Source organism: Oncorhynchus gorbuscha, unplaced genomic scaffold (genome assembly GCF_021184085.1).
Source record: "Oncorhynchus gorbuscha isolate QuinsamMale2020 ecotype Even-year unplaced genomic scaffold, OgorEven_v1.0 Un_scaffold_505, whole genome shotgun sequence".
Classification (NCBI taxonomy): Eukaryota; Metazoa; Chordata; class Actinopteri; order Salmoniformes; family Salmonidae; genus Oncorhynchus; species Oncorhynchus gorbuscha.
The window spans coordinates 446,975-461,210 of record NW_025745339.1 but is presented as its reverse complement, the minus strand read 5'-3'; the positions used below and the strand labels follow the sequence as shown (position 1 = coordinate 461,210).

The 14,236-nt window shown below is 45.0% G+C and overlaps 1 protein-coding gene across 1 annotated transcript in view; it reads left to right on the top strand.

Annotated features, from left to right (window-relative positions):
* Nucleotides 1-14,236, top strand: part of LOC124018418 (general transcription factor 3C polypeptide 1-like) — a 137,570-nt gene that overhangs the window by 14,403 nt on the left and 108,931 nt on the right. Inside the window, exons 8-9 of the mRNA XM_046333728.1 lie at nt 96-211; nt 4,334-4,760. Of these exons, the coding sequence (XP_046189684.1) occupies nt 96-211; nt 4,334-4,760 (543 nt within the window). The remainder of the gene's footprint in view (nt 1-95; nt 212-4,333; nt 4,761-14,236) is intronic.

The window sequence follows — 14,236 nt, the reverse complement described above, 5'->3', positions numbered from 1 at the left end:
ATACATTTTCCTTTTTTTTTTTTTTAAGACCGGGAACGGTTCCATTTCTGATTGGTCGAATGTCTTACTCTCTGCTTTGCGATTGGCTGATCTAGTCGTGTCCTGCGGGACCAAGGGCATCTCTCAGAGTGCGTTGCGTGCGAGGATGTGCATCGGCAAGCTGGAGTCTCGTATGATCTGCCGACTGCTGGAGAGGACAGACATGATCAAGGTAAACTCTGTCTGTGTGTCTCCGTGTGTCTCCGTGTGTCTCCGTGTGTCTCCGTGTGTCTCCGTGTGTGTGTCTGTGTGTCTCTGTGTGTCTCTGTGTGTCTCCGTGTGTCTGTGTGTCTCTGTGTGTCTCTGTGTGTCTCTGTGTGTCTCCGTGTGTCTCCGTGTGTCTCTGTGTGTGTCTCTGTGTGTCTCTGTGTGTCTCTGTGTGTCTGTGTGTGTCTCTGTGTGTGTCTGTGTCTGTGTGTGTGTCTGTCTGTCTGTCTGTCTGTCTGTCTGTCTGTCTGTCTGTCTGTCTGTCTGTCTGTCTGTCTGTCTGTCTGTCTGTCTGTCTGGCTGTCTGTCTGGCTGTCTGTCTGTCATTGAGCTGTGTCTGTCTGTCATTGAGCTGTGTCTGTCTGTCTGTCGTTGAGCTGTGTCTGTCTGTCATTGAGCTCTGTCTGTCTGTCTGTCGTTGAACTGTCTGTCTGTCTGTCTGTCTGAGCTGTCTGTCTGTCTGTCTGTCTGTCTGTCTGTCTGTCTGTCTGTCTGTCTGTCGTTGAGCTGTGTCTGTCTGTCTGTCTGTCGTTGAGCTGTCTGTCTGTCTGTCTGTCGTTGAGCTGTGTCTGTCTGTCGTTGAGCTGTGTCTGTCTGTCTGTCTGTCTGTCTGTCATTGAGTCTGTCTGTCTGTCTGTCTGTCTGTCTGTCTGTCTGTCTGTCTGTCTGTCTGTCTGTCTGTCTGTCTGTCTGTCTGTCTGTCTGTCATTGAGCTGTGTCTGTCTGTCGTTGAGCTGTGTCTGTCTGTCATTGAGCTGTGTCTGTCTGTCATTGAGCTGTGTCTGTCTGTCATTGAGCTGTGTCTGTCTGTCTGTCATTGAGCTGTGTCTGTCTGTCTGTCTGAGCTGTGTCTGTCTGTCGTTGAGCTGTGTCTGTCTGTCTGTCTGAGCTGTGTCTGTCTGTCTGTCTGTCTGTCTGTGTCTGTCTGTCTGTCTGTCTGTCTGTCTGTCTGTCTGAGCTGTGTCTGTCTGTCATTGAGCTGTGTCTGTCTGTCTGTCTGTCTGTCGTTGAGCTGTGTCTGTCTGTCTGTCTGTCTGTCTGTCTGTCTGTCTGTCTGTCTGTCGTCTGTCTGTCTGTCATTGAGCTGTGTCTGTCTGTCATTGAGCTGTGTCTGTCTGTCATTGAGCTGTCTGTCTGTCTGTCTGTCTGTCTGTCTGTCTGTCATTGAGCTGTGTCTGTCTGTCATTGAGCTGTGTCTGTCTGTCATTGAGCTCTGTCTGTCTGTCTGTCTGTCTGTCTGTCTGTCTGTCTGTCTGTCTGTCTGTCTGTCTGTCTGTCTGTCTGTCTGTCTGTCTGTCTGTCGTTGAGCTGTGTCTGTCTGTCGTTGAGCTGTGTCTGTCTGTCGTTGAGCTGTGTCTGTCTGTCGTTGAGCTGTGTCTGTCTGTCATTGAGCTGTGTCTGTCTGTCATTGAGCTGTGTCTGTCTGTCTGTCATTGAGCTGTGTCTGTCTGTCATTGAGCTGTGTCTGTCTGTCTGTCTGTCGTTGAGCTGTGTCTGTCTGTCATTGAGCTGTGTCTGTCTGTCATTGAGCTGTGTCTGTCTGTCTGTCTGTCTGTCTGTCGTTGAGCTGTGTCTGTCTGTCATTGAGCTGTGTCTGTCTGTCTGTCTGTCTGTCTGTCTGTCTGTCTGTCTGTCTGTCTGTCTGTCTGTCTGTCTGTCTGTCTGTCTGTCTGTCTGTCATTGAGCTGTGTCTGTCTGTCATTGAGCTGTGTCTGTCTGTCATTGAGCTGTGTCTGTCTGTCTGTCTGTCTGTCTGTCTGTCTGTCTGTCTGTCTGTCTGTCTGTCTGTCTGTCTGTCTGTCTGTCTGTCTGTCTGTCTGTCTGTCTGTCTGTCGTTGAGCTGTGTCTGTCTGTCGTTGAGCTGTGTCTGTCTGTCATTGAGCTGTGTCTGTCTGTCATTGAGCTGTGTCTGTCTGTCATTGAGCTGTGTCTGTCTGTCTGTCATTGAGCTGTGTCTGTCTGTCTGTCATTGAGCTGTGTCTGTCTGTCGTTGAGCTGTGTCTGTCTGTCGTTGAGCTGTGTCTGTCTGTCTGTCGTTGAGCTGTGTCTGTCTGTCTGTCATTGAGCTGTGTCTGTCTGTCGTTGAGCTGTGTCTGTCCGTCATGTAAATGTCATTTTTCCCATGTTTTATATATATTTTTATAATGAAATAGACAATAGTGTGTGTTGTCCTTGTGTCCGTCACCTCAGGGTATAATAGAATAGACAATAGTGTGTGTTGTCCTTGTGTCCCTCAGGGTATAATAGAATAGACAATAGTGTGTGTTGTCCTTGTGTCCCTCAGGGTATAATAGAATAGACAATAGTGTGTGTTGTCCTTGTGTCCGTCACCTCAGGGTATAATAGAATAGACAATAGTGTGTCCCTCAGGGTATAATAGAATAGACAATAGTGTGTTGTCCTTGTGTCCGTCCCTCAGGGTATAATAGAATAGACAATAGTGTGTGTTGTCCTTGTGTGTCTCCTCAGGGTATAATAGAATAGACAATAGTGTGTGTTGTCCTTGTGTCCCTCAGGGTATAATAGAATAGACAATAGTGTGTGTTGTCCTTGTGTCCGTCTCCTCAGGGTATAATAGAATAGACAATAGTGTGTGTTGTCCTTGTGTCCGTCACCTCAGGGTATAATAGAATAGACAATAGTGTGTGTTGTCCTTGTGTCCCTCAGGGTATAATAGAATAGACAATAGTGTGTGTTGTCCTTGTGTCCCTCAGGGTATAATAGAATAGACAATAGTGTGTGTTGTCCTTGTGTCCGTCACCTCAGGGTATAATAGAATAGACAATAGTGTGTGTTGTCCTTGTGTCCGTCCCTCAGGGTATAATAGAATAGACAATAGTGTGTGTTGTCCTTGTGTCCGTCTCCTCAGGGTATAATAGAATAGACAATAGTGTGTGTTGTCCTTGTGTCCCTCAGGGTATAATAGAATAGACAATAGTGTGTGTTGTCCTTGTGTCCGTCTCCTCAGGGTATAATAGAATAGACAATAGTGTGTGTTGTCCTTGTGTCCGTCACCTCAGGGTATAATAGAATAGACAATAGTGTGTGTTGTCCTTGTGTCCGTCACCTCAGGGTATAATAGAATAGACAATAGTGTGTGTTGTCCTTGTGTCCCTCAGGGTATAATAGAATAGGCAATAGTGTGTGTTGTCCTTGTGTCCCTCAGGGTATAATAGAATAGGCAATAGTGTGTGTTGTCCTTGTGTCCCTCAGGGTATAATAGAATAGACAATAGTGTGTGTTGTCCTTGTGTCCCTCAGGGTATAATAGAATAGGCAATAGTGTGTGTTGTCCTTGTGTCCCTCAGGGTATAATAGAATAGGCAATAGTGTGTGTTGTCCTTGTGTCCCTCAGGGTATAATAGAATAGACAATAGTGTGTGTTGTCCTTGTGTCCGTCACCTCAGGGTATAATAGAATAGGCAATAGTGTGTGTTGTCCTTGTGTCCGTCCCTCAGGGTTTAATAGAATAGACAATAGTGTGTGTTGTCCTTGTGTCCGTCCCTCAGGGTATAATAGAATAGACAATAGTGTGTGTTGTCCTTGTGTCCCTCAGGGTATAATAGAATAGACAATAGTGTGTGTTGTCCTTGTGTCCGTCACCTCAGGGTATAATAGAATAGACAATAGTGTGTGTTGTCCTTGTGTCCGTCACCTCAGGGTATAATAGAATAGGCAATAGTGTGTGTTGTCCTTGTGTCCCTCAGGGTATAATAGAATAGACAATAGTGTGTGTTGTCCTTGTGTCCCTCAGGGTATAATAGAATAGACAATAGTGTGTGTTGTCCTTGTGTCCCTCAGGGTATAATAGAATAGACAATAGTGTGTGTTGTCCTTGTGTCCGTCACCTCAGGGTATAATAGAATAGGCAATAGTGTGTGTTGTCCTTGTGTCCCTCAGGGTATAATAGAATAGACAATAGTGTGTGTTGTCCTTGTGTCCCTCAGGGTATAATAGAATAGGCAATAGTGTGTGTTGTCCTTGTGTCCCTCAGGGTATAATAGAATAGGCAATAGTGTGTGTTGTCCTTGTGTCCCTCAGGGTATAATAGAATAGACAATAGTGTGTGTTGTCCTTGTGTCCGTCAGGGTTTCATGGAAGACGAGGGGCGTCAGAGGACCACTAAGTACCTCGGCCATCTGCACGTCGACGAGTCCGATCTGCTTCGACATCTGGTGAAAGAGCAGGAGCGATCAGACCGGCTTCGCACTGTAGGGGGAGGAGGGGAAGGAGAGGGGGCCCCCCAAACCCCAGCACAGGCCACCCTAAAAACACCAGCTACCACAAAGACTCGGCCTACACCAAAAACACCATCGCTTCTGGAACCTCTGGGAAACACTGAGGGAGAGGAGGAGAGAGAGAGGGACGAGGAAGACGAAGACTGGGAAGTCGAGAAGAAAGGGAAGAAGGGAGCGAAGAAGAAAAATGCAAAACAAAAGAAAGTGGGCAAGATGTCTCTCCTGAAGCCGTCCAAACTCCACTTCCTGGTAGCTCATCACTCTGCACCTATCACGAGTAAGGACCCAACACCTTAAACACTGACCAAACTCCACTTCCTGGTAGCTCATCACTCTGCACCTATCACGAGTAAGGACCCAACACCTTAAATACTGACCTAACACTGACCCAACACATTAAATACTGACCTAACTCCACTTCCTGGTAGCTCATCACTCTGCACCTATCACGGGTAAGGACCCAACACCTTAAATACTGACCTAACACTGACCCAACACATTAAATACTGACCTAACTCCACTTCCTGGTAGCTCATCACTCTGCACCTATCACGAGTAAGGACCCAACACCTTAAATACTGATCCAACACCTTAAACACTGACCCAACACCTTAAACACTGACCCAACACCTTAAACACTGACCCAACACCTTAAACACTGACCCAACACCTTAAATACTGATCCAACACCTTAAATACTGACCCAACACCTTAAACACTGACCCAAGACCTTAAACACTGACCCAAGACCTTAAACACTGACCCAACACCTTAAATACTGACCCAACACCTTAAATACTGACCCAACACCTTAAATACTGACCTAACTCTACTTCCTGGTACCTCATCACTCTGCACCCATCACGAGTAAGTACCCAACACCTTAAACACTGACCCAACACCTTAAATACTGACCCAACACCTTAAATACTGACCCAACACCGACCTAACACCTTAAACACTGACCCAACACCTTAAACACTGACCCAACACCTTAAATACTGACCCAACACCTTAAATACTGACCTAACTCTACTTCCTGGTACCTCATCACTCTGCACCCACCCTAACACCCAATTCCCTACCCCTTAGCATCCTGTAGGGGTTCAATCTAACTGAAGCTCATTTAAGATTTCATCTCCGTTTACAGTGCATTCAGACCCCTTCACCTTTTCCCGCATTTTACAGCCTTATTCTAAAATAATAATAAATAAATAAAAATCCCTCATCAGTCTCCACACAACACTCCATAATGACAAAGTACCTCATCACTCTGCACCCAACACAAATCCCTCATCAGTCTCCACACAACACTCCATAATGACAAAGTACCTCATCACTCTGCACCCAACACAAATCCTTCATCAGTCTCCACACAACACTCCATAATGACAAAGTACCTCATCACTCTGCACCCAACACAAATCCCTCATCAGTCTCCACACAACACTCCATAATGACAAAGTACCTCATCACTCTGCACCCAACACAAATCCCTCATCAGTCTCCACACAACACTCCATAATGACAAAGTACCTCATCACTCTGCACCCAACACAAATCCTCATCAGTCTCCACACAACACTCCATAATGACAAAGTACCTCATCACTCTGCACCCAACACAAATCCCTCATCAGTCTCCACACAACACTCCATAATGACAAAGTACCTCATCACTCTGCACCCAACACAAATCCCTCATCAGTCTCCACACAACACTCCATAATGACAAAGTACCTCATCACTCTGCACCCAACACAAATCCCTCATCAGTCTCCACACAACACTCCATAATGACAAAGTACCTCATCACTCTGCACCCAACACAAATCCCTCATCAGTCTCCACACAACACTCCATAATGACAAAGTACCTCATCACTCTGCACCCAACACAAATCCCTCATCAGTCTCCACACAACACTCCATAATGACAAAGTACCTCATCACTCTGCACCCAACACAAATCCCTCATCAGTCTCCACACAACACTCCATAATGACAAAGTACCTCATCACTCTGCACCCAACACAAATCCCTCATCAGTCTCCACACAACACTCCATAATGACAAAGTACCTCATCACTCTGCACCCAACACAAATCCCTCATCAGTCTCCACACAACACTCCATAATGACAATCACTCTGCACCCAACAAAACATCAGTTACTTTGACAAAGACATTTCTGCAAAACTGTTTTAATGACAAAAAACTCTGCACAAAAATATCACATTTACTTAAGAATTCAGACCCTTTACTCAGTACTCCTTTGACAAAGCAGCAATTACAGCCTTGAGTCTTCTTGGCACATCAGTCTCCACACAACACTCCATAATGACAAAGTACCTCATCACTCTGCACCCAACACAAATCCCTCTTGTCACACCTGTATTTGGGGAGTTTCTCCCATTCTTCTCTGCAGATCCTCTCAAGCTCTGTCAGGTTGGATGGAAAGCGTCAGGTTGGATGGAAAGCGTCAGGTTGGATGGAGAACATTGCTGCACAGCTATTTTCAGGTCTCTCCAGAGATGTTCGATCTGGGTTCAATTCCGAGCTCTGGCTGGGCTGCTCAAGGACATTCAGAGACTTTACCCGAAGCCAATCCTGCGCTGTCTTGGCTGTGTGCTTTAGGGTCGTTATCCTGTTGGAAGGTGAACCTTCACCCCAGTCTGAGGTCCTGAGCGCTCTGGAGCAGGTTTTCATCAAGGGTTTCTCTGTACTTTTCTCTCTTCATCTTTCCCTCGATCCTGACTAGTCTCCCAGTCCCTGTCACTGAAAAACATCCCCACAGCATGATGCTGCCACCACCATGCTTCACCGTAGGGATGCTGCCACCACCATGCTTCACTGTATGGATTGTAGGTTTCCTTCAGATGTGACACTTGGCATTCAGGCCAAAGAGTTCAATCTTGGTATCATCAGCCCAGAGAATCTTGTTTTACATGGGAGTCTTCTGAGAGTCTTTACATACCTTTTGGCCAACTCCAAGCGGGCTGTTGTGAGCCTTTTACTGAGGAGTGGCTTCCGTCTGGCCACTCTACCATAAAGGCCTGATTGGTGGAGTGCTGCAGAGATGGTTGTCCTTCTGGAAGGTTCTCCCACCTCCATAGAGGAACTCTGGACGCCCAGTCATTGACCGTCAGGTTCTTGGTTACCTCCCTGACCAAGGCCCTTCACCCCTGATTGCTCAGTTTGGCCGGGGCGGCCAGCTCTTGGAAGAGTCTTGGTGGTTCCAAACGTCTTCCATTTTAGAATGATGGAGGCCATTGTGTTCTTGGGGACCTTCAATGCTGCAGACATTGTTTGGTACCCTTCCCTACATCTGTGCCTCGACACGATCCTGTCTCGGAGCTCTATGGACAATTCCTTCGACCTCATGGCTTGGTTTTTGCTCTGACATGCACTGTCAACTGTGGGACCTTATATAGACAGGTGTGTGCCTTTCCAAATCATGTCCAATCAATTGAATTTACCACAGGTGCACAACAATCAAGTTGTAGAAAGGTCTCAAGGGTAATCAATGGAAACAGGATGCAACAGGAGCTGAATTTAGTCTCATAGCAAAGAGTCTGAGTACTTATGTAAATAATAATAATAATAATATATGCCATTTAGCAGACGCTTTTATCCAAAGCGACTTACAGTCATGTGTGCATACATTCTACGTATGGGTGATCCCGGAATCGAACCCAGTATCCTGGCGTTACAAGCGCCATGCTCTACCAACTGAGCTACAGAAGGACCATTATTATATTATTATATTATTATTATATTATATTAAATAACGTATTTCTGTTTTTACATTTCTAAAAACCTATTTTCGCGTTGTCATTATGGGGTATTGTGATGTCATTATGGGTTATTGTGATGTCATTATGGGTTATTGTGATGTCATTATGGGTTATTGTGATGTCATTATGGGTGTAGATTCAAGATAGTAGATTGAATTTTAAAAAATCCATTTTTAGAACAAGGCTGTAACAAAATGTGGAAAAAGTGAAGGAGTCTGAATACTTTCTGAAAGTACTGAACCTGTTCAGAACGTTGAGATGGAGAACAGATATGATTGGCTGTCAGGTAGAATAGGGAACCTGTTCAGAACGTTGAGATGGAGAACAGATATGATTGGCTGTCAGGTAGAATAGGGAACCTGTTCAGAACGTTGAGATGGAGAACAGATATGATTGGCTGTCAGGTAGAATAGGGAACCTGTTCAGAACGTTGAGATGGAGAACAGATATGATTGGCTGTCAGGTAGAATAGGGAACCTGTTCAGAACGTTGAGATGGAGAACAGATATGATTGGCTGTCAGGTAGAATAGGGAACCTGTTCAGAACGTTGAGATGGAGAACAGATATGATTGGCTGTCAGGTAGAATAGGGAACCTGTTCAGAACGTTGAGATGGAGAACAGATATGATTGGCTGTCAGGTCAGAACGTTGAGAGAATGATTGGCTGTCAGGTAGAATAGGGAACCTGTTCAGAACGTTGAGATGGAGAACAGATATGATTGGCTGTCAGGTAGAATAGGGAACCTGTTCAGAACGTTGAGATGGAGAACAGATATGATTGGCTGTCAGGTAGAATAGGGAACCTGTTCAGAACGTTGAGATGGAGAACAGATATGATTGGCTGTCAGGTAGAATAGGGAACCTGTTCAGAACGTTGAGATGGAGAACAGATATGATTGGCTGTCAGGTAGAATAGGGAACCTGTTCAGAACGTTGAGATGGAGAACAGATATGATTGGCTGTCAGGTAGAATAGGGAACCTCAGAACGTGAGATGGAGAACAGATATGATTGGCTGTCAGGTAGAATAGGGAACCTGTTCAGAACGTTGAGATGGAGAACAGATATGATTGGCTGTCAGGTAGAATAGGGAACCTGTTCAGAACGTTGAGATGGAGAACAGATATGATTGGCTGTCAGGTAGAATAGGGAACCTGTTCAGAACGTTGAGATGGAGAACAGATATGATTGGCTGTCAGGTAGAATAGAACCTGTTCAGAACGTTGAGATGGAGAACAGATATGATTGGCTGTCAGGTAGAATAGGGAACCTGTTCAGAACGTTGAGATGGAGAACAGATATGATTGGCTGTCAGGTAGAATAGGGAACCTGTTCAGAACGTTGAGATGGAGAACAGATATGATTGGCTGTCAGGTAGAATGGAACGTTGAGATGGAGAACTGTCATTGGAACCTTCAGAACGTTGAGATGGAGAACAGATATGATTGGCTGTCAGAACCTGTTCAGAACGTTGAGATGGAGAACAGATATGATTGGCTGTCAGGTAGAATAGGGAACCTGTTCAGAACTGTTGACGTTGATGGAGAACAGATATGATTGGCTGTCAGGTAGAATAGGGAACCTGTTCAGAACGTTGAGATGGAGAACAGATATGATTGGCTGTCAGGTAGAATAGGGAACCTGTTCAGAACGTTGAGATGGAGAACAGATATGATTGGCTGTCAGGTAGAATAGGGAACCTGTTCAGAACGTTGAGATGGAGAACAGATATGATTGGCTGTCAGGTAGAATAGGGAACCTGTTCAGAACGTTGAGATGGAGAACAGATATGATTGGCTGTCAGGTAGAATAGGGAACCTGTTGTGAGATCAGAACGAATTGAGATGGAGAACAGATATGATTGGCTGTCAGGTAGAATAGGGAACCTGTTCAGAACGTTGAGATGGAGAACAGATATGATTGGCTTCAGGTAGAATAGGGAACCTGTTGTTGATGGAGAACAGATATGATTGGCTGTCAGGTAGAATAGGGAACCTGTTCAGAACGTTGAGATGGAGAACAGATATGATTGGCTGTCAGGTAGAATAGGGAACCTGTTCAGAACGTTGAGATGGAGAACAGATATGATTGGCTGTCAGGTAGAATAGGGAACCTGTTCAGAACGTTGAGATCCTTCTGTTGCTCATTGAGATGGGAACCTGTTTTGTTAGAGATGTATGAACAGATATGATTGGCGTTGAGATGGAGAACAGATATGATTGGCTGTCAGGTAGAATAGGGAACCTGTTCAGAACGTTGAGATGGAGAACAGATATGATTGGCTGTCAGGTAGAATAGGGAACCTGTTCAGAACGTTGAGATGGAGAACAGATATGATTGGCTGTCAGGTAGAATAGGGAACCTGTTCAGAACGTTGAGATGGAGAACAGATATGATTGGCTGTCAGGTAGAATAGGGAACCTGTTCAGAACGTTGAGAGATGGAGAACAGATATGATTGGCTGTCAGGTAGAATAGGGAACCTGTTCAGAACGTTGAGATGGAAAGGTTTGTTGGAGAACAGATATGATTGGCTGTCAGGTAGAATAGGGAACCTGTTCAGAACGTTGAGATGGAGAACAGATATGATTGGCTGTCAGGTAGAATAGGGAACCTGTTCAGAACGTTGAGATGGAGAACAGATATGATTGGCTGTCAGGTAGAATAGGGAACCTGTTCAGAACATTGAGATGGAAAGGTTTGTTGAGATGGAGAACAGATATGATTGGCTGTCAGGTAGAATAGGGAACCTGTTCAGAACGTTGAGATGGAGAACAGATATGATTGGCTGTCAGGTAGAATAGGGAACCTGTTCAGAACGTTGAGATGGAGAACAGATATGATTGGCTGTCAGGTAGAATAGGGAACCTGTTCAGAACGTTGAGATGGAGAACAGATATGATTGGCTGTCAGGTAGAATAGGGAACCTGTTCAGAACGTTGAGATGGAGAACAGATATGATTGGCTGTCAGGTAGAATAGGGAACCTGTTCAGAACGTTGAGATGGAGAACAGATATGATTGGCTGTCAGGTAGAATAGGGAACCTGTTCAGAACGTTGAGATGGAGAACAGATATGATTGGCTGTCAGGTAGAATAGGGAACCTGTTGTGAGATGGAGAACAGATATGATTGGCTGTCAGGTAGAATAGGGAACCTGTTCAGAACGTTGAGATGGAGAACAGATATGATTGGCTGTCAGGTAGAATAGGGAACCTGTTCAGAACGTTGAGATGGAGAACAGATATGATTGGCTGTCAGGTAGAATAGGAACCTGTTCAGAACGTTGAGATGGAGAACAGATATGATTGGCTGTCAGGTAGAATAGGGAACCTGTTCAGAACGTTGAGATGGAGAACAGATATGATTGGCTGTCAGGTAGAATAGGGAACCTGTTCAGAACGTTGAGATGGAGAACAGATATGATTGGCTGTCAGGTAGAATAGGGAACCTGTTCAGAACGTTGAGATGGAGAACAGATATGATTGGCTGTCAGGTAGAATAGGGAACCTGTTCAGAATGTTGAGATGGAGAACAGATATGATTGGCTGTCAGGTAGAATAGGAACCTGTTCAGAACGTTGAGATGGAGAACAGATATGATTGGCTGTCAGGTAGAATAGGGAACCTGTTCAGAACGTTGAGATGGAGAACAGATATGATTGGCTGTCAGGTAGAATAGGGAACCTGTTCAGAACGTTGAGATGGAGAACAGATATGATTGGCTGTCAGGTAGAATAGGGAACCTGTTCAGAACGTTGAGATGGAGAACAGATATGATTGGCTGTCAGGTAGAATAGGGAACCTGTTCAGAACGTTGAGATGGAGAACAGATATGATTGGCTGTCAGGTAGAATAGGGAACCTGTTCAGAACGTTGAGATGGAGAACAGATATGATTGGCTGTCAGGTAGAATAGGGAACCTGTTCAGAACGTTGAGATGGAGAACAGATATGATTGGCTGTCAGGTAGAATAGGGAACCTGTTCAGAACGTTGAGATGGAGAACAGATATGATTGGCTGTCAGGTAGAATAGGGAACCTGTTCAGAACGTTGAGATGGAGAACAGATATGATTGGCTGTCAGGTAGAATAGGGAACCTGTTCAGAACGTTGAGATGGAGAACAGATATGATTGGCTGTCAGGTAGAATAGGGAACCTGTTCAGAACGTTGAGATGGAGAACAGATATGATTGGCTGTCAGGTAGAATAGGGAACCTGTTCAGAACGTTGAGATGGAGAACAGATATGATTGGCTGTCAGGTAGAATAGGGAACCTGTTCAGAACGTTGAGAGATGGAGAACAGATATGATTGGCTGTCAGGTAGAATAGGGAACCTGTTCAGAACGTTGAGATGGAGAACAGATATGATTGGCTGTCAGGTAGAATAGGGAACCTGTTCAGAACGTTGAGATGGAGAACAGATATGATTGGCTGTCAGGTAGAATAGGGAACCTGTTCAGAACGTTGAGATGGAGAACAGATATGATTGGCTGTCAGGTAGAATAGGGAACCTGTTCAGAACGTTGAGATGGAGAACAGATATGATTGGCTGTCAGGTAGAATAGGGAACCTGTTCAGAACGTTGAGATGGAGAACAGATATGATTGGCTGTCAGGTAGAATAGGGAACCTGTTCAGAACGTTGAGATGGAGAACAGATATGATTGGCTGTCAGGTAGAATAGGGAACCTGTTCAGAACGTTGAGATGGAGAACAGATATGATTGGCTGTCAGGTAGAATAGGGAACCTGTTCAGAACGTTGAGATGGAGAACAGATATGATTGGCTGTCAGGTAGAATAGGGAACCTGTTCAGAACGTTGAGATGGAGAACAGATATGATTGGCTGTCAGGTAGAATAGGGAACCTGTTCAGAACGTTGAGATGGAGAACAGATATGATTGGCTGTCAGGTAGAATAGGGAACCTGTTCAGAACGTTGAGATGGAGAACAGATATGATTGGCTGTCAGGTAGAATAGGGAACCTGTTCAGAACGTTGAGATGGAGAACAGATATGATTGGCTGTCAGGTAGAATAGGGAACCTGTTCAGAACGTTGAGATGGAGAACAGATATGATTGGCTGTCAGGTAGAATAGGGAACCTGTTCAGAACGTTGAGATGGAGAACAGATATGATTGGCTGTCAGGTAGAATAGGGAACCTGTTCAGAACGTTGAGATGGAGAACAGATATGATTGGCTGTCAGGTAGAATAGGGAACCTGTTCAGAACGTTGAGATGGAGAACAGATATGATTGGCTGTCAGGTAGAATAGGGAACCTGTTCAGAACGTTGAGATGGAGAACAGATATGATTGGCTGTCAGGTAGAATAGGGAACCTGTTCAGAACGTTGAGATGGAGAACAGATATGATTGGCTGTCAGGTAGAATAGGGAACCTGTTCAGAACGTTGAGATGGAGAACAGATATGATTGGCTGTCAGGTAGAATAGGGAACCTGTTCAGAACGTTGAGATGGAGAACAGATATGATTGGCTGTCAGGTAGAATAGGGAACCTGTTCAGAACGTTGAGATGGAGAACAGATATGATTGGCTGTCAGGTAGAATAGGGAACCTGTTCAGAACGTTGAGATGGAGAACAGATATGATTGGCTGTCAGGTAGAATAGGGAACCTGTTCAGAACGTTGAGATGGAGAACAGATATGATTGGCTGTCAGGTAGAATAGGAACCTGTTCAGAACGTTGAGATGGAGAACAGATATGATTGGCTGTCAGGTAGAATAGGGAACCTGTTCAGAACGTTGAGATGGAGAACAGATATGATTGGCTGTCAGGTAGAATAGGAACCTGTTCAGAACGTTGAGATGGAGAACAGATATGATTGGCTGTCAGGTAGAATAGGGAACCTGTTCAGAACGTTGAGATGGAGAACAGATATGATTGGCTGTCAGGTAGAATAGGGAACCTGTTCAGAACGTTGAGATGGAGAACAGATATG